Below are 20,277 nucleotides of genomic sequence, written 5' to 3' on the forward strand. Positions count from 1 at the left end.
CGGTGTTTCTCGTGTCAGGTAAGTAAGGCCGAGCGGGTGAAGCCACCCGGACTTTTACAGCCCTTGGAAATACCACTAAGTAAGTGGGAGAGCATTTCCATGGATTTTATTGTAGGGCTACCTGCAACACAAGGAGGGTATAATTCTATCCTTGTGGTGGTTGATTGTCTAACCAAGATGGCTCACTTCATTCCGACTAGAGAGTCTGTTAGTGCCCCGCAAGTGGCGGATTTGTTCATTAGACATATATTTCGTCTGCATGGATTGCCTAGATCCATAGTGTCAGACAGAGATGTTAGATTTACTGGTCATTTTTGGACAGCGGTATTTGAGACACTAAGGACTGAGTTGGGAATGAGTAGTGGGGATCATCCTGAGATGGATGGTCAGACGGAGAGAGTCAACCAGACTTTAGAGGATATGCTGAGGGCATATGTGTCATTGAGGCAACATACATGGGACAAGTGGTTGCCATTGTTGGAGTTTGCCTACAATGATAGGAAACATTCCTCTACCGGGTTCAGTCCGTTTGAGCTGAACTATGGTTATAGAACAGCCAATCCGACTATAGTTGGAGTATCTCAGAAAGTGCCTAGTGCCGCGAACTTTGTAGTTCAGATGCGGGAGATGCTAGCACTTGCCGTGGTTAATTCTAAAGAGAATAGGCAGTGTAGCCTATAAATTAGAATTGCCACAGGGGTGTAAGGTGCACCCGGTTTTTCATGTTTCGCGCTTAAAGAAATTTTTGCATACAGGTGACTCACTAATCGAAGGTGTGGTTTTGTTTCAGGAGATAGAGGATATTGCAAGGCGCCAGCCAACAAGAATCCTGGACCGAGGAACAATGCAAATACGAAATCGGAAGATACCCACGGTGTTGGTTGCATGGCATGGTCAACCTCTATCGGAAGCTACCTGGGAATCCGTATACCAGTTACGGAGAGCGTTCCCAAATTTCATCATCGAGGACGCTAATGCTTGAAGAGGGAAGGAATGTTATGCTCTAGCTGAGATAGCATGACCTCGGATAGATCGGTGGGCATTTTCTCTTAGATGACCAACTTTTGTAATAGTTAATGTGCGTAATTAAAATGGTCAAGAGAAGTAACTGCCAAGGTCCTAGGTGAGGGCGGAATGGCATTGACTAGATAGTTCTAAGTGCTAAGGCCTAGGTGCACCTAAATGTGCAATAATGCCAAGGGGCAAGTGGATTTTAATGTGCCCAAGAGAGGGGTAAAAAGGTGCACCAAGTGGAGAGGCTATAATGATGACATTTGGCAGGGAGAACTATCTAGGGAATTGAGGGTCTCATGGATAGAAATGAAATAACGTAGAAATCTAATGAGAGCCATCCATGAGAGTTTGGCTGGGTGGAACAACCAAATGCCATCGCCCGTGATTTGTATCCAAGATAGGAATAGAGCTTCGTGAATTAGGCATAGAGAGTATTATAGAGCCCACTATAACAGAGGGAGAGGGGGCGGAGAAGAGATAAAGATACGAGGTGGGTGGTGAGGGTGATCACTTGCTACGCAAAGGCAACTGTGAGACCGGGCGCAAGCGTGCAGTGTGACAAGGAGGAATGAACGAGCAGAGAGGAAGGGGAGGTGGGCAAAGGAGAGCAAGGCAGCGAGGAAGGAAGGGGGGAAGATCTAGGGGGCGAGGCGGGGGAGGGGTGTAAAAGAGGGACAGCCAGGGTAGGTAAGATGGGCTCTCATGTGTCCTACCTCTGAGAAGCCACCTGCGAGCTCTAGGCCTCTTATTCTGGCAACTCTACTAAGAGGTCAAAGAAGATCTCTCCCTCAGGAGTCTCGGGGTCTCTTGGGGGGGACTCTATGTTGGAAAGGTCACCTCCCCATCTGTAAGCCCCCAAATGAGGAGAGCATGGGGGAGGGAGACCTAGGGCAGGATGTGCCCAAAGAGAGATTACCTAGATGTGTGGATCTGGGACAGATCTGGAGCATTCATGGTTGGCGGGGTGTCCTAGGTAAAAGGCACGATGACATCAGCAATTGTACGGAACTGTACGGCGCTGGAGAAGAGCCTGGCAGAGAGCAGAACCAGCAGGACAAAAAGGCGCTGACATGGCGGGGGGATGGAGCAGCACATGGCAGCCCATATGGAGGGCTGGTTGGGCTGGGCAAAGCCAGCCAACCAGGCCCTATCTAGGGCTGGCCAAGGGCTCAGCCCTTGCATGGAAGTGTGGGCCAAAGGCCCTAGAAGTTTGGGCCAAAGGGCCCCAGTTTTAGAGCCCTTAAAGGGCTGGACCAGCAGCCGACTGGTCGGCCAGTATGAAGCTGACTGGTCAGTTTTTTTGACAGGCCCCTAGGCCTATAAAAGGAGAGGCACTTGCCTCATTTCAACATCCAGCATAGCCAGCAGTTCCAGGGCAGAAAGGAGCAGCAGGGAGTGTGGGGGTTAAAGGTCACTGTACAATACTCAAACACATATATAAATGAATGAAAAAGAAGATTAGGGTGGTTCTGCACCCACCAAAACTTGTGTGGTTCTCTGTCTCTCTCTCTCTCTCCTTCTTTCATTCTTGCTTCCGTTGAGAGCACTCTCAACTGGTATCAGAGCCCGAGTGATCTAGCTGAGCGTGCGTGAATGCTGGAAGCTCAACAGCTCTGTGGGAGGAAGGAGAAGCTTTGTGGGAAGCTTTGTGGGTGACTTTACTTGCATCCGAGTGTGCAGAGACCTTGGAGGAACCTTTGGAAAAGTCACTTTGGCTTTACGAAGTGGTTTTGAGAGCCTGTTAAGAGCTTTCAAAGAAAAAGTCGTTTTTTGAGCTTTTCCCTGTTCCGTTCGATGACAGAGACTCCGTATTGACTTGTGGAAGCAACTATTGCTTGCTTTTGGTGTCCACATTACTTCAGGAGCTTGGAAACACCTTCATTCTTGAATCTGAGATCATTTTAGTGGATTTCTCACTCACTGTGTCAATTCCTGCGTTTTTTGCCCGGGTGTTGGAACTCAAGTTTGGAGCAACCATTTGCAGATCTGTCAGTTCTGGTGGACTCAGGAGGTCCTAAAACTTCTATGTTGCTCATCATTCGCACTCCGGTGGAGTTTACAGATAGCTCTGTTTCCAAAAACGTTTTTCAGTCCGTGTGTTGGACCCAGTGATTGAGGCCACGGTTTCCAAAACCGTCTATCCCATTGCGTTCCGGATGCCCAAAAACCCCTACCTATCAGTTCTTGCGTGATTCGGTGGAGGATTTTCAGAGTTATAAATCTCTGTGTATTCGATTTCGTCTCTCTGTTATGCATTTTTCATACTAAGGTTTTGAAACCTTAGATTTATGCCACATGGCAGTGGATAAGTGTTGACTCCCATTTCTCACTCATCGGTTGGGATTTTGGAGTTCTGGCACAAGAGAGATATTTGCAGATTTTCTTGCTGATTCCGATTATGCAATGGCGCCCATGTTTTGAGGCATCTCAGGTTCTATTTTCAGTAGCGCTCATTACCGTGGGACTATGATTTCTTGAGCATACCTTATGCAGATCACTCTGGTTGCAGTTTGAGCAGTGTGCGCTCATTCGTCGTGGTATGCATTGGGTTGCAGTGGATGATTTATAGGCCATTTGGATGCATTGCGGTCCTTGTTGGATGCGCTGATAGGCCCAAATTGCCTTATGGGATGCTATTTTTTATGGACGTTTTGCACATGGATGCTATTTTAAGCTAAGGGACAGCTTTGAAACATTGCAGGTGATGCACTGATAGTGCTATGCTCTCTTGGATGAGACATTATTGATGCATATGCCAGTGGACGGTGTTTATGCTTGAGTCATTTGGCACTTATTGGCATTTTCTTTTGGGCCAGATTTGCTCATATGGATGCATAGTATATGCACATGAGTCAAATGCATCTTTAGATGCTTTGAGCTTTGAGCTTTTGGTAATATTTCACTCTATTGTGGCATACACATTTGGGTGCACTTGGTATTTGGTGTGATTCTCTCTTGCAGGCACTAGCATTTGGGATTTTGCTTTATTTGCATCATGGCATCCTCTTCCATGCCTGAAAAGGAGTTTTTCAGCATTAAAAAGTTTGATGGGACAAACTTTTCTTTGTGGAAAGAACAGATAAGGGATGTGCTTATTCAAAAGAAGCAGATTAAACCCTTGGCAGGGATTGAAGCTAAGCCTGCAAATATGTTTGAGGATGATTGGAATGAGTTGGATGCATTAGCAAAGTCTACTATTAGACTTCATCTTGCAGAGTCAGTTTATTTCACAGTAGTAAATGAGCAGACTACCGAAGATTTGTGGAAGAAACTGTGTGCCACTTATGAGAAGGAAACTGCCTCTAATAAAGTTTACCTCATGAAGAGGTTGTTTGAGCTGCAGATGAAGGAAGGGATCTCCATTGCTTCTCATTTGAATGAATTCAATATTATTTTCAGCCAGCTTCAGGCTCAGAAAATGAATTTTGATGCGGAGACTAAGGCAATATTTCTCTTATGTTCATTGCCATCCGCATGGGATACCTTCCGTACAGCTGTCAGTAACTCTGCACCTGGTGGAGTACTGAAATTTGATGATGTTGTGGGTAGCTTGTTGGCCGAGGAGATTAGACGGAAGTCTATGGATGGCAACAAGCAGGATGCAGCCTTAAATGTGCAAAGGGGCAGATCACAGTTCAGGGGGAAGTCTCGTAGCAAATCCAGGGCACGAAACATTGAGTGTTACCATTGTGGCAAGAAGGGCCATATGAAAAAGGATTGCTACAAGCTGAAAAGAGAGCAAAAGGATAAGAAAAAGAATGCAAATTGGGGTGCAAATCAAAAGGAAGAGAGTCCAAGGGAGGACAAAGGAAAAGTGAAGATCGAGGAGATCAATGCAGTCACACATGATAGTGACAATGATGTTCTCTTCATGTCTACTTTATCTGCAGAGTTGCTTACGACTTCAGATGATGCATATTCCCAGGATTGGATTTTGGATTCTGGTGCTTCATTCCATGTTACTCCCCATAGGGAATGGTTCTCCACTTATGATAGTGGAAAGACAGGTTGTGTGCATCTTGGAAATGACTATGCATGTGACATAGTGGGAGCAGGTGACATAAAGTTTTCTTTTGCAAATGGGTCTGCATTTGTTTTGAAACATGTGAGACATGTGCCTAAGCTGACCAAGAGTCTTATTTCAGTGGGTCAGCTAGATGATGCTGGTTTTCACACCACTTTTGGCTTTCAAAGTTGGAAAATTCAAAAGGGCTCTATGCTTTTGGCTAGGGGTGCCAAGTGTGGGACTTTGTATCCCTTACATGTATCAGCGGTATTTGATCATGTTGTTGCAATAACCGAGCAGCCAAGCACTTCTTTGTGGCATTGCAGGTTGGGACACATGAGCCAGAATGGAATGAAACTCTTATGCCGTTTAGGTTATGTACCGCATTTGAGTTTCTCTGATTTTGAATTTTGTGAGCACTGTCTCTATGGGAAGCAGACTAAATCAGCCCATAAAAGAAGGGGAAAGAAAGAGTTTGAAATGCTTGATTTGGTGCATTCAAACGTATGTGGTCCCATGCCTACACGGTCATTAGGCGGGGCTGAATACTATGTGACATTCATTGATGATGCAACTAGGAAAGTGTGGGCTTATGCTATAGCTCGGAAGAGTGATGTGTTCCAGGCATTTCAGAAATGGTTGGCCTTGGTTGAGAATCAGTCAGGTAGAACGCTTAAATGCCTACGGACTGACAATGGTGGAGAGTATCTCTCTCATGACTTTCAGCATTTCTGTGATACACGTGGGATTAAGAGGGAGCTCACATCCCCTCGTACTCCAGAGCAAAATCCAGTTGCAGAAAAGATGAATCGTACCATTCAAGAAAGGTTGCAATGCATGCTTTCCAATGCAAGTCTTTCTGGTGGTTTTTGGGCTGAGGCAATGAAGACTGCAGTGCATGTGATCAATAGATCACCTAGTAAGAGTTTGGATGGTGGTATTCCTGAAGAGGCATGGAGTGGCAAGAAGCCCTCTTACTCTCATTTGCGTATATTTGGGTGTGAGGCATATGCACATGTGCCAAAAGAGCTTCGAAAGAAGCTAGATCCTAAGTCTAAGAAATGCATCTTTCTAGGTTATGGTGAAAGTGGAGAGATGGGCTATCGTCTCTGGGATCCAGAAGCAAAGAAGATCATACGCAGCCATGATGTGGTCTTCAATGAGAAGAAGATGCATAAGGCACCCATGAGGGATGTGGAAATGAGGAGAATCACTTTCCAGGATGTGAATCCACCTGCATATGTTGATAGACAGCAAGCTGTCCATGCACCAAATGTGCAAGAAATGGTGCCACCAAGTACTCCCACAGGTATACAATCAAGGGTAGATGATGAATCATCTATTGGTGGAAATGATGAGCCAAATGTGGCTGATATGCAAATGGGACAGCAAGCTGAAATGCCCTTGAGAAGATCATCTAGAGTGTCTAGACCGCCTGATAGGTTTGCTCCAGGGGTAGACTATGTGATGCTTACTGATTGCGGGGAGCCTTCTTGCTATATAGAGGCTATGATGCGTGAGGATCAACGCAAGTGGGAGTATGCTATGCAATCAGAGATGAGTTCACTTATGAAGAATAAGACTTGGGACTTGGTTTCTTTGCCACATGGAAAGAAAGCATTGCCATGTAAATGGGTCTACAAAATGAAGGTCACAGGTGATGATGTGCCTAGGTACAAGGCCCGTTTGGTTGCTAAAGGGTTCAAGCAAGAGAAGGGTGTGGACTTTGATGAGATATTCTCTCCGGTTGTGAAGATGACCACACTTAGATGCATGCTTGGACTAGTGGCAGTAGAGGATATGGAGCTTATGCAGATGGATGTCAAGACAGCTTTCTTGCATGGGGATTTGCATGAGGACATCTACATGGTGCAGCCGGAAGGCTTTGAAGAAAAGGGCAAAGAGCATTTAGTTTGCAAGCTGAAAAAGAGTCTCTATGGTCTTAAGCAAGCACCTAGAGAATGGTATCAGAAGTTTGATGCTTTCATTCGGTCCCAAGGTTTTAGGAGGAGTGAAATTGATCACTGCCTCTACACTAAAAGGGCTAAGGATAGTAGCCTGATAATCCTGGCACTATATGTGGATGATATGCTATTGGCTAGCAAGAATACTTATGAGCTAGATGCATTAAAGGCCAAGTTGCATGAGGCCTTTGATATGAAGGATTTGGGATTTGCAGGTCATATTCTTGGTATGCGCATCACGCGTGATCGGAGTAGGAAACTCCTTTGGCTTTCACAAAAAGAGTATGTTACTAAAGTATTGCAGCGTTTCAATATGGAGGGGGGGAAGGCAGTGAGTACTCCATTGCCTCCATATGTGAAACTGAGTCATACAGATAGTCCCAAATCAGATGAGGAAAGGGCCATGATGGCCAAGGTTCCTTATGCATCAGCAGTTGGGAGTCTTATGTATGCTATGATAGCTACTAGACCAGACATTGCATTTGCAGTGGGAGTTGTTAGCCGATATATGGCTAATCCAGGAAAGAGGCATTGGGAGGCAGTTAAGTGCATCATGAGGTACATGAAGGGTACCAAGGAGATGTGCATTTGCTTTGGTAAAGGAGACATGCGTGTACTTGGGTACACAGATTCAGACTATGCAGGGCATGTGGATAGTAGGAGATCCACTTCTGGTTATGTGTTCACCTTTGCAGGTGGTGCAGTGTCGTGGATGTCTCGCGCACAGAAGTGCATTGCTTTGTCTACCACAGAGGCTGAGTATGTTGCAGCCACAGAGGGTTGCAAGGAGGCTATATGGCTTGATCGGCTAGTGGGAGATTTGGGGATTCATACAGGTGTACCGACATTGCATAGTGATTCCATGAGTGCTATTCAGCTAGCACGGAATCCGGTCTTTCATGCAAAGACCAAACACATTGAGGTCAGGTACCATTTCATCAGGGAGGTACTTGAGGACAAGCGCATAGAGCTTGTCAAGGTTCATACAGATGATAACCCTGCAGATATGCTGACGAAGAGTCTATCTAGTCAGCGGTTTGAGTATTGTCGTGTATTGATGGGCACTGGATAGTATGCTCACTGGTTGTTTTCTCCCTTAAAGGCACATTGTCCTTTAAGTGGGAGGTAGGAGCCTACTCTTTGGGCCTATCTACAGGAGGTGAGAGAGTGCAACAAGTGCTGCAAGACTTAGCTCCAGCAAGAGGCTGGACCTTGGCTGTCTTCTAGGGCAGCAAGGTGCTGAGATCATCATACCTTCTGGAGCAGCCATTCACAAGCAGGTTGGAGCAGTGGAACAGCTATCTTGGGACCTACATTTAGGAGGACCAAGGGGACCTGTGTGCTGCAAACAAAGCTTGGCAAGGGCTGCCCACCTAGGCTGATTCACAAGCAGTAAGGTGGAGAAGAACACACTAGACGGAAAGTCTACAGACGCTCGAGGTGGACCACACGGGCTCGAGTCTAGAGATAACTGGCAGATAGGAGAAGGACCTTGAGGTAAGATCAGAGGACCACACCATTGGTGGGACTCTGGATCTCTCTCTTTTGTATTGTGTCCATAGCTTTGGACGGAAATATATGAGTTTTGGTGTCTTCTATATCTGGCTGGTTCATTGTCTATTGATGAGTCTGCACATCTATTTTATGCACATGAGTAAAGAAATTTGTGATTCCACACCCCACACGCACACTGTGTGAGCTCCTAGGCATTACTATAAGTCTTCCGCTGTGCGTACCCTCTGTTGGGTCATTTCTAACACTCTAGCTGCATGCTTCCCCCTGAGTTGAGGAATCTGGTGCAGGGCCTAAGCTCACCTGCTGGCGCTTGCAAGCTGGCCATCTGCAATTCTTTGTGGCTCTCTTGCATGGCTTCTTCCGGACCATTCCGCTGTGCATACGCTCTGTTGGGTCATTTCTAACACTCTAGCTGCATGCTTCCCCCTGAGTTGAGGAATCTGGTGCAGGGCCTAAGCTCACCTGGTGGTGCTTGCAAGCTGGCCATCTGCAATTCTTTGTGGCTCTCCTGCATGGCTTCTTCCGGAGCACCCTAGTCCAAGCGTCCTTGAAAGGCTCCACGAGTCTGAGACTCCTGCGCCTGCTTGGCCGGTCTCTAAGATCTGTCCTCACACTGTTGTTCCGGTCAAGGCTATGAGAGAGGAGGTGTCTAACCTGCTCCCTTAAGATAGGCCCTTGCCAAGTGGCCCATCCGCCTGGAAGGCACTGACCCAAGGGGGCAAACACCTCAACCCTCAACCGAAGCTCTCCCCTGTCTAGCCTCGAGAAAGATCTCATCCGACAAAGACTCACAGAACTCAACGATCACCTTAAGGCACAAAAAATAAACTAATGAGATACACGTACTAGCAAAGGGAGAAAGTAGTGGCAAGGGGTGGAAAAAGAAAAAGAAAGGAAAGGATAACCAAGAAGGCGCTGCAAAGTGTAGTCAAGAAGAGAAAAGAGGGAAAGGGAGCTGTGAAGCAGTTGCAGTCCCAAAAAACAGACCCAAATAAAGACTCAGCTACTTGAAGCCATCAGGGGGGACGTGGAGACCTATCTTGATCAGCCGTCTCTATCGAGCGAGGCATCTGGAAAGCAAGCACAAAGAAACTACGCCTAGAAAAAGACCCGCAACCAATCCAAAGGATGCAAGGAGCAAGCTATTGCTGCTGCGCATCCAACAAATTGCATGCAAACGGTAGAATTTCTGAACGTAAGTGCACACAAGCAGGAGAAGGGAGAGCAAGAGTGGGAGCCAACTAGCTCAGAGCAAGGGCAAAGCAATTTGCACGGGTGGGGCAGCAAAACTGCAGCAAGGGGGATGGAGGCGCAGCTGAGGACAAAAGAGCAGCAACAGCAGGCGGGAGGGCTACGAGAGAGTCGAGGGCAGTGCTAGTAGGAGCTCGAGTGGGAGCGACGTAGTAGTTCTTGGTTGTCTTCAATTTACTCATGTTGAGAGGGCTACATACTTGATCAAGAAAGTATCAAATGAAAGATGGGCTGAATTTAATGCAAGAATTTGATATGCAATTAGCATATCGAAGGGGAAATTCAATGTGGTAGCAAATTCCCTAAGCCAAATGCCAATGGTTAATAAATTGAGTTTTATCAATTTCAAAATAATTTCCTAGAGTCTTTAAAAGGAAAATGTGAGCATGATCCTCACTTTTCTAAATATTGAAAGCAATTAATGAAAGGGGTCCGATAGGTCTAGGAGCTTTCATTGAACAGTAGCATGGTAATGGTGACACACAGCAAGTAGATGATAAAGAGCTCAAGGGGACAAAAAATACTGTTGAAAAAGGCTACTTGTTCCACAAAGGTAAGGCATGTCTCCCAGATAATAAGGACATCAGGCGCCACAATCTTTTTTATTGTCATGATAATCCTAGTACAGGACACCTGGAAATTCAAAAGACATGCATTTCTGAAAAGACAATTCTTTTAAATAAGGACGTCCAAGATTATGTATTAATAGCATTTTGACTTTTTCTTACTGTCATTGTCAAAAGAGTTGCTATCCCTTGAACAATCCTTCTTATTTGGCTTACCCTTATCAGGTTTGGGTAAATGTCTTTTCTTCACTCTCTAGATCCTACAACTTCCACCTCGCTTCCTACTTGAGCAACAAAGGGCAGACCTCTCGAACATGAGAGGCCTCAACTTTCTCCAGCCGTCAAGGCACTCACCAACCAATTGGAGCTGCATGCAAGCTTGCTGAGAAACAGCATGGCAAGCTGATTGCTATCAATCTTCTAGCCCACCACCACAAGTTGATTCTTGAGAAAAGTAACCTTGACCAAAAGGTTATTAATAAATTCTCCCTCTACCAAAGTCATCAAGAATAATTGATTCCAGTGAGCAAGTATCCATGCCACATTGTTGGTTTCATGCATATCCTTTAAAATCTTCTAGGCCTCACTTGCGATCGAGACTGCAATTGAATGTGAAATCTGCAATCGTCCTGATAATCATCGACGACAATGCCTCAACATCTCTAAGCACCCAATCTTTGACATCGTCTAGATCTGCCTTCATCACCGCCTTGCTTGTCGCACCTTTTAGGTCCTAGGGCTTGACCTCAACAACCTTACTAACCTGCCAAAGTTCCCTCATCACCATGTGCCGCTCAGCTTGATCTTCCAAATCAGGTAATTGTTCATGTCCAACATCCCCTTCTCCCCAAACTTGGGATTAGGCATCTACAAAACAGAAAGCCATACACAAGCAGCTCCAAAATATGTACCACCACCTGCAACAAGCATACCTTGAGGTTTGGCAATACCATGAGCTCTGTTTGCTGATCCTCTGAAGTAGAACCCTCCTGGATCACCACGCACCTCTTTGTAGGCTTCAAGAGCTTGCCCTAGGGTGGTGCTCTCCCTCCTGCAATCACATGCAATCTCTACACACTGTAAGTGCGCGTCCCGTAGAGCCCAATACTGACCAAGGGCTGCACATAGACTGAACTAACAAAAGTCCCCCACAATGGGGCCTTATATAGGACAGGGTAGCTCTCTAGCTGGTCGACCCAGTCAGCCAACCAACCGACCCAGCAACAGGTCAACCGACCTACAACAGACTGCCGACGTGGCAAGTCTGTATTACCACAGACCAGGGTCTGCCAACCCAGTCTGTAACTAACCCGATCAGCAGCCAGGTTTGCCGACTTGCTGTTCAGTTCCCCTGCCTATCAGATGCCTCCTGCTGACTCATTCTGCTGGCTGCATACCAACCCAACTGCCCACTGCTTGGGCCTGTACCAGGGCCTGCGCAGACCTGCACATCAGCCCAAGTGAACGATGTCCTAGAGGGCTGCCCACATGGCAGTCTTCTTCACTCCTTTACTTGTGCATCTGTGGAATAGACTACACCCCGTTGCTCTCCTCATTTGGGGGCTCGTGAGTGGACCATTGACCCTATACTTCCAACACAAACAAGCTTTTAAAATACCAAAACCCGTTCAGCAAAATGAAGCAGAAATGCCTTTGACACATTCAAAGGTCTCATGATCTTTTATCATGAATTTGTATACATAGCTGCTAAATACATAAACACATCTTCTACCATGAATTTGTATACATAGCTGCTAAAAAACATAAAATGCTTTGCTGCGAAATACATAAATACATTGTATATGCATCGTATTTTAGACATACATTTATGTGTACATATATGTACAAAAGTCTAAAATACATCAACTCCAACCAAAAGAGAAATAGTGAAAAATGAAAGAGGGGGACAGGAGGGCTGCATCGGGCCAACACAAACGACACACCTTAAAAATAATTTTGGATGAACTAAACATGCACAATAACAATGCAATCTGGACACAAGATCTTTGTCCTTTTTCCTTTTCAAAAGCCTCTACATGGTTTTAATGGAATCCATCTGTCTAACTATCTTTATGACTCACTCACTGAGATCTTCCTTGTCCACGATATCGAACGGCTGACGAAAGTATTGCCTGACGATCTCTCCCGCTGCATCAGCAAGCTTATGGCCCAATTGCACAAATTCGTCTAGTGAAGAGGAGGTGGGCTCTGGGTCGTAATCTACGGACAGGGCCAGGGTAGACTTGGGGAGAGCACTAAAGAGACTCATGCTGCAAGAGGAAAAAGTGAGACTAGGAAAAGGTGAGAGGTGGACTGGGGGAGGAAAAAGAGGATGGTGCAAAGGGGCTGCAATGCCCCAATGCTTGGCATGGACATAGGGGGGACGAACGTGGAGGAAATGATTCATCCTTGCAAGTGTTCTTTGTTGGAGGGAACCTATTTCATATGGCCCAATTTCAAATTCCATTTGCATTCACCCATAACCTAGGTCCCAATACAACTTCCAAACCCATTTCAAAGAATGTCATGACTCTCGGCTCCTTGTTTGGCATTTGCTCGGGGCGATATCTGCTCACATGATCTGACCCGCTTGGTTTTTCAGACAATGCCGGTGCCAATTGATTTCCATTGTCGAATATGCAGAGACATTCGAGATGCTCTTTTCTTCTTTGGGAAGAAGAGAGAAGTCTTTCTAGTTGTGCTGCTGCCAAGGTGTTGGGTTTGAATATGTCCTAGCTGTAAAGTTGTCCAGTCTCTCTTCTTTTGTATTACTCTTTTTATGTTAATAAAGTTTCCTTTTATCACCCCCAAAAAAAAGTACATTTACTGAGCTAGGAAATGAAGAAGTTCGTATGCACAAAGCTTGTTCAAACAATGGTATTAAATGCTTTCCAAGCTTGTGCGCTTAGACTCTCCATAAAAAAATAGGAACAATTTCTCATAGGAGAGCTAGAGGTCAAAGAGCAAACCACACATCCCATCATACTTGCTAAGATAGGAATCTTGCCCCAGTGAAGGAGGGTACCCATTTGAGGTGAAGGAGGGTGACTTGATTTGTTTGGACACATATATCTCTAGACTATCCTCAGAGGTAAGTTTGAAAGTCTGACAGGGATGTTACACAAATGCTTGGTTAGGTGCTAGTTTTAGGTAAGTTTGAAAGTCTGATAAGGATGTTACACAAATGCTTGGTTAAGTGCTAGTTTTATATGAGTAGTTTGGGGATTTGGCATGGCTTTTTGGAGTTGTTTTCATATGATTATGTATTCCCTTGATGAATAAACTTTATGTTTTCTCCACATACCACAAATGTGTGAAACAAATGACAACTTGTTTTACCAAACCCTTAGCTCTGCTCGTGGTTCAAATAATGCTCACAAAAGTTGTGGGCCAATAGCACTACATGGTAGACTATTCAAGGTTGAATCCCCTAAGACTATGGTATGATTTAAGTATTTGATTCTCATGAGTATGCTTGGATACAACACTAACAAGATACTAATGTGAGTAAATTGATTTGAGTCATGTCGCTATGGTAAGGGGACCAATCCATGAGGTGCCCACACCTTGAAAGCATGGCCAAGTAATCCCAAAGAAGGGTCACCCCAAACAAAAGGTCTTGATTGGACAAATCGTATCTTACATTTACAAATGAGGCATCACCTCACTAACGCATCGTATGCCCCTTCAATATTAAATCTGAGAGCCTAGGAACTTGACAACCAATGTTACAAACTTGAAACTATTGAGTGATACCAAGCATGCATTTTATAAACACCACAAGATCAAGTAAAGAGTGTTGGGGACCAAAAGGAGTGCTACAAGCTCCCTTAACTAGCCCATTGAATAAAGCAAGAATATGCATTCAAGGACAAAAATGAGTTTAAAAAAGAGATAAAAATGTGAATAGGAACCCGAATGATCCTCCAAAAATGATCCTTCATTGACAATAAAAGATCTCATATGATGTCCTATCTATTGTTTCTTTGTGTGAGAAGGGATTAAAAACTAAGATCGGCATTGATCACTCTCAATAGCTAGATTTCTTGCACTCTCTCTCTCTCTCTCTCTCTCTCTCTCTCTCTCTCCCTCTCCCTCTCCCTCTCCCTCTCCCTCTCCCTCTCCCTCTCTCTCTCTCTCTCTCTCTCTCTCTCTCTCTCTCTCTCTCTCAGATGAAAGTTTATATTGCAATGACAAATTTATGGTAACTAGAATAAGAAATAGGCAAATGCCCTTCATGTTCAAAGGCAAACCCTAGAAGTAGTCATAGCCTACAAATACTTGGGGCTTAACTTTGACAACACCTACAAGTGGAATGCACAGGTGGAAAGAAGAATCATAAGAGGCTTAAAAGATTTATACAACTACCAAACCAATTTCAAGAAAGTACATCTATTGAACTAGGAAATGCAGAAGGTCCGATGCACAAAGATTGTTCAAATAATGGTACTAAATGCCTGTGCATTTTGACTCTCCATCGAATATTGAAAAAAATAGAGACAATTCACAAAAGGTTTCTCATAGGAGAGCTAGAGGTCAAAGTGCAAACCGCACGTCCCATCATACTTACAGCGATAGAAATGTAGTTTAATAAATCAACGTTGGATGTTCTATAACCCACCACTCAATGTACCCCAAAAGCGGGTGCCAACAATGTTGGGGGGGGTATATCCGATCAATGGATATGATCCATGAAAATATAGAAGAAGATACACGTAGGCCAAGCCTTGCATAAATTCTCACACCTTTTGGTGGTCTTGCTAGAATTTGTACTACCTTTCTCCCATGTGGGATGCAGAATAAAGGCGATATCATGTAGAGTATAGATGAGACCAAATGCTAATGAGGGTGGTTGTATATTGGTTTTATTGACCCCCTTTCATTGAGCCACCCAAATATTCCTTGTGGTGATGCTAAAAACTATTTTTCAACTATTATCCTTCGATGAGAGCTTTGCATCATGTCAAAGAGAATGCCTCAAGGATATCCTAGATGGTGACTTGCTCACAATCAATCAAGTAGGTTGGTGAGGTTATCCCAAGGCAGAAGGCATGCCTCCCCTTTTTAAGTCAAGCAACCATCCCCCAAGTGAGAGCCACCATTCCCTCTGTAAGTCAAGTCACCATTCCATCAACATTGGGGTGTACCCATGGTACTACCTTTCTTCCGGTGTCATGGATGCTTCGAATAGAAGGAAAAAACCAAAGAGTCCACGAGGAGTTACTACTGGGAAAAAGCATTGTTTGAAGTGAGAAACCCCCTTAGGTAGCCAGGCCACCATGCTCCAAGTGAAAATCCAACAAATGCTTTGCACTTTGGCCATAATCTTGAGAGATCCCAATCAAATTCTCTAGGCCAAGGGTAGCTCCAAAAGCAATGCGCTTCCATCTCCAAATCTACTATTGCAAACAATGATATGTCCCTTCTATCAACCTCTACATTGGCCATGGGATGATGGGTAGCTAGAAAAAGTAGATCTTTGTTGGGTGGAGCTAGTATAAAGATGGAACTAGAATTCTAATGACCTTAATGGGAGCCTATTACTCCATGTTGGTATGTAAATTGAATAATTCAAAGTAAACAAGTACATAAGAGTGGTAAAAGGAATTCTAAAGTGTGATTGCAAAGTAACCAATAGGGGTCCCAATCTAAGGTTTACCTATATATCATTGTAACCCTCATTTTGAACATGAAAGGAATATCGAGAAGTGTATATTTTTGCATAGAGATCCTAGTATATGAAGGATACTCTCCTCCTCCCATTTCTCTCAACAGGTATCAAAGCCATAGCCACTCCACCTTGCTTCTCCACACTTGTAGAATTCAAGGTGTGAGTTTGTTTCAAGCAAGAGTACTTGTAGGTACATCATACTAGCTTCAGATTATTTCACCAAATGGGTGGAGGGCTGAGCCACAAAGAAAGCTAATGTGTGGTTCACATCTAAGTTTTTATATGAACAAGTAATCACACGGTTTGGCTGTCCCTTAGAACTAGTCAACGACTGAGGAACTCATTTCCTCAATGCAACAATAGCGATCCTAACTAGCAAATTCATGATCATACATAGGAAATCTACGCCATATTATCATAGAGCAAATGGCCTAGCTGAAAACTCAAACAAAACATGCTACCTGATTATAACTTGTATAGTTGAAGCCAGTCATACCGACTGGGAGCACAAGGCCATCGTAGCAGTGTGGGCCTACCAAACATCTTACAAAGTGGCAACAAACTGCACTCCCTTCAACTTAGCTTTCGGAGTGGAGGCAGTTATGCCAATGGAGTATGTAGTGCCCCAGCCTTTGCATCAAGGAAAGGCTCACTGAAATGCTTTAGCTGAGTGCCTATCGATCTTGAACGACTAGATGAGACAAGATTGTGGACAAAATATTGCCTTCGAGTGGAGAAGGCAAGGCATAAAAAATGGTTCTGCCATAGTACTTGTAGTTCTAGTCATAGTGCTCAACTTTTAAGTTCATGGTTACTTCAATTGTTGCTCAGATCCATACCAATTCGTATAGCCTAATTTGTTTAGCTCTTGTCCTTGTAGCTACTAAAACAAAGTTGTACAGCTCAAGTTATGTCACGCTAAAAGTTCCAATTAGAGAGTGAGGTTTTCCATGAATAAGAGTCTCATTTCATATTTCCTTCTACTAGTTCCTAGAAGACTACTAGCTTCCTTCTTTAAGTTGTGTGTTGGAGGATGTGCCACAAAGGGACCCCCCTTGATAAAATTGTGGCTCAATGCCATTCATATCTCCATGCAAACACATACCTATAGGTTTTCAAAATTTTCTTTGAAATCATACTCTAGAACAACACTAATATGGACCATCTTGGGCTCACATCTTGGAGAGGATAACAAGAAAAGGAGCGAAATCCCATCAAGGGAAGTGAGATAAAACAATAAGTACGTGAGTAATCCCTTTTCAAATATCACCTCATTAAGATCACTTCAAAGATGTTAAGTATTTTCAATGGTAAAAGATAATAATCAAATGTACTCATGGCTTTGAAATTGCAACTCAGAATCACATTGTAGCATCTTTCATAGTGGCTATAGAGAACCAAGCACAAAAACCAAAATTTTTTATAAGTCATAAATTTGATCCAAAATAACTAATGTAGCTCACATTTTAGTTTAAGATACCATCCTACCGATGCTCGTAAAAGTAGATTTTCCATATACCTGACCTTATCCAAAGACAAAATGAATTATACACATAAAAGGAGAATAAACTGTATAATCAATATGTAGAGCAGAACACTATAGAAGAGATGAGCCGTTGTAAATGCTAACTGGTGCATAAATTGATGCCTAGTATCAATATATATATATATATATATTTGCATGCATGCATGCATGTATGTATGTATGTATAGGGCATATAAGGACAAGCTTTCTTGCTTCCGTATGTGTGAATTCAAGACACGTGCAGCATGGAAATTTTAAATTAACAATAGATGATGTCAATCACATGGCAATTGAACCAAGAATATGAACATGAAACACATGCACCTCTTTGAAATAGTAATGCTATCTCGGGGTGTGCACTACTTATAAATTTTACATATCACATGCGTTCAAGGGATATTTTAAAAACCCTCAGCTAAAATTTTCCTTCCATTAAAACCACCCCTCTTTAGTTATAAACTGATGAATTTTTCTCTACGTTTGAAATAAAAAACCCCTCCTATTATTGTAACCATCCTTTTGAATGCACATGGAAGACTCAAATTCTGTGAGGTGAACCCTTGGGCATGATCCCTTAGAACCTCCCTTTCTTTTTTAATTATCTCTTTGAATTCTTTATTCCCAACATAGCCTTGGCATCAACCCTACTCTTGTCAAGTTGCCCCCCTCATCCAAAGTTAGTGACATCCCATTAGATAGGGGTCCCATTAGCCTTGGCATCATTAGTCTCTTATGAGGTTATCCCTCTCATCCACAGTCAATGATATCCCCTAAAGCAACATTCCATACATCTAGAGAGTTTTGTGGGACACTTTGAATGAAATGATCTACATTCCATGTATCTAGCATAATACTATTGCAAAACCATACAAATGCCACCTTCTTTCCTTAAATCATGGTGTGTGCTATTAGCCAGAAAAGAAATCAGGACTAGAGGCTAGAGGCTAAGCATGGCGATGCTCGAGGGCCATAGAGGAAAGGAGAACGTGAGGGCGAAACGTTATCATGAGAGGAGAAAAAGAATTAGAAGGGGAGGGAATGAAGAGGGAGACTATGACACAAGGGGAAAGGGAGAGGGGGAAGAGAAGCATGTACATGATGGGAGGAGGAATGTAAAGATGGAGACATCAAGGGGAGAGGACCATGCTTTATTTGAAAGGAAGGGAAGGGGAAATCAAAGTACTAGCTAGGTGGCTTTACAAGAATGAGCGTGTCTCATCAAGGAATAGCCCCCTCCTTTTATAGCCAAGAGAGGGGCTCTCTCCCAATAAATGCATCCTCCCACATGTATGGTGTGTGTGGAAAAGTCTCCCATGTGGGCTAGGCGGTTACGCACTCTCAATTGTGTGCGACAACCCTTTGCCTCAAATTTCCACATAAATCAAGCCCCATATCTCAAGTCTATGATACTCCCTTGGTCTCTCCCCAATTTTATAATATGTTCAAACCTCTAGGAGGACAAGTGGAGGGTTGGCACAAGGAATCTTGCCACCTCATCCTACTTTCCCCATTATTTAACTTGCTCTCTTGGACCTTCTATACCTCCCCCACATGAGCCTATCCTATATGGAGAGAATAACCCAATATAATATCCATCTCCACCTATTTTATATTACTTCTCCCATGGACTTTGAGCCATATCTCACTAAATGCAGCCTAGGTGGAGGGGTGGCACATGGAGGAGCCATGCCACCTTACATTTTATAATATTACTACCATGGATTATGTACATCACACCTTATGGGTCCTCTTACGTGGAAGGGTGGCACATGGTCATGCCCTGCCACCTCAACCCTGGGCCCTATGCACATATTTTATTATACTATTGCCACACATACAAACACACACACATATTAATGCCTTTTTCCTTAGACAATTTTATCCATAACAATGCACAGAACTTATTACCCTTGGTATGATCCCAATACATCAATTTGTTCTTCATAGCCCCCCACAAATTAATGACCTCAACCCTAGCAGTAGTCCATGGGAAACTTCATGGCTTGTCCACCTTTAGTGACAACACTCATGATCCCAACCCGGTACTCACTCTAGTTGCATCAGCAGTAGACTCATTTGGGCATCCTCATCCCAACATGATCTCACTCTTACTTTGGTCTCTTGGTTTACAATTGGGAGACTGGACAATGACTATGCATGGGAAATCCCATGGGTCTAACAAGGAACTCACACATAAAACTAACAATCATTTAGGGGGGACATCCCAGGCCAGAGAACCCTTATTGACCACACACAAAAATTATAAGTTCAAGATGTGGGGAAATTCCCCCCCTTGATCGCAATCTTTTTCTAGTGTCGTTTCCAAGCCACCATTACATCAGACTCATAAACTTGCTTGTCCATTGCATTGTACTTAGTGTCGATGATGAAGCAAAGCTTTCCTTCTTTGTGTATCTTCTTGGTATACCAAAGCATAATCTTTTTGTCCATGTGAAGCAAAGTATCCAATTCTAGGCAAGGTCTTACCACATGGGCAGTGTCTAATGCCTTACAAGGTTTGGCAAATAGACTCAAGCAAGTGGAACTTGAGAACTCATTCTTCGAGAGCACAATCATCATGTCATCCCCATATAGATGCAAAGAAGTTGCATACATCACAAAATATATTTCATAGACCACTAAGTCATCTCCAAACATCATGTATGCTACATTCTTGTTGTCAATGTAGCCCTTCATCCAAACATATGACTCAAAGACCATGATTTTCATAGTGAGAATCAATTTTTTGACCATAAAATACTTCA

The 20,277-nt window shown here is 43.7% G+C and overlaps 1 protein-coding gene across 1 annotated transcript in view; it reads right to left on the bottom strand.

The window, feature by feature from the left end:
* The window catches only part of IMPL2 (inositol monophosphatase family protein), a 97,778-nt gene extending 84,996 nt beyond the window's left edge, over positions 1-12,782 (bottom strand). The window contains exon 1 of the mRNA XM_087398502.1: positions 12,402-12,782. Coding sequence (XP_087254628.1) covers positions 12,402-12,723 — 322 coding nt within the window. The 5' untranslated portion in view covers positions 12,724-12,782. The remainder of the gene's footprint in view (positions 1-12,401) is intronic.
* Between the last annotated feature and the right edge of the window lie 7,495 nt (positions 12,783-20,277).

This window comes from Dipteris shenzhenensis, chromosome 27 (genome assembly GCF_047967505.1).
Source record: "Dipteris shenzhenensis isolate YYH24624 ecotype China chromosome 27, Dip_SZ_1.0, whole genome shotgun sequence".
Classification (NCBI taxonomy): Eukaryota; Viridiplantae; Streptophyta; class Polypodiopsida; order Gleicheniales; family Dipteridaceae; genus Dipteris; species Dipteris shenzhenensis.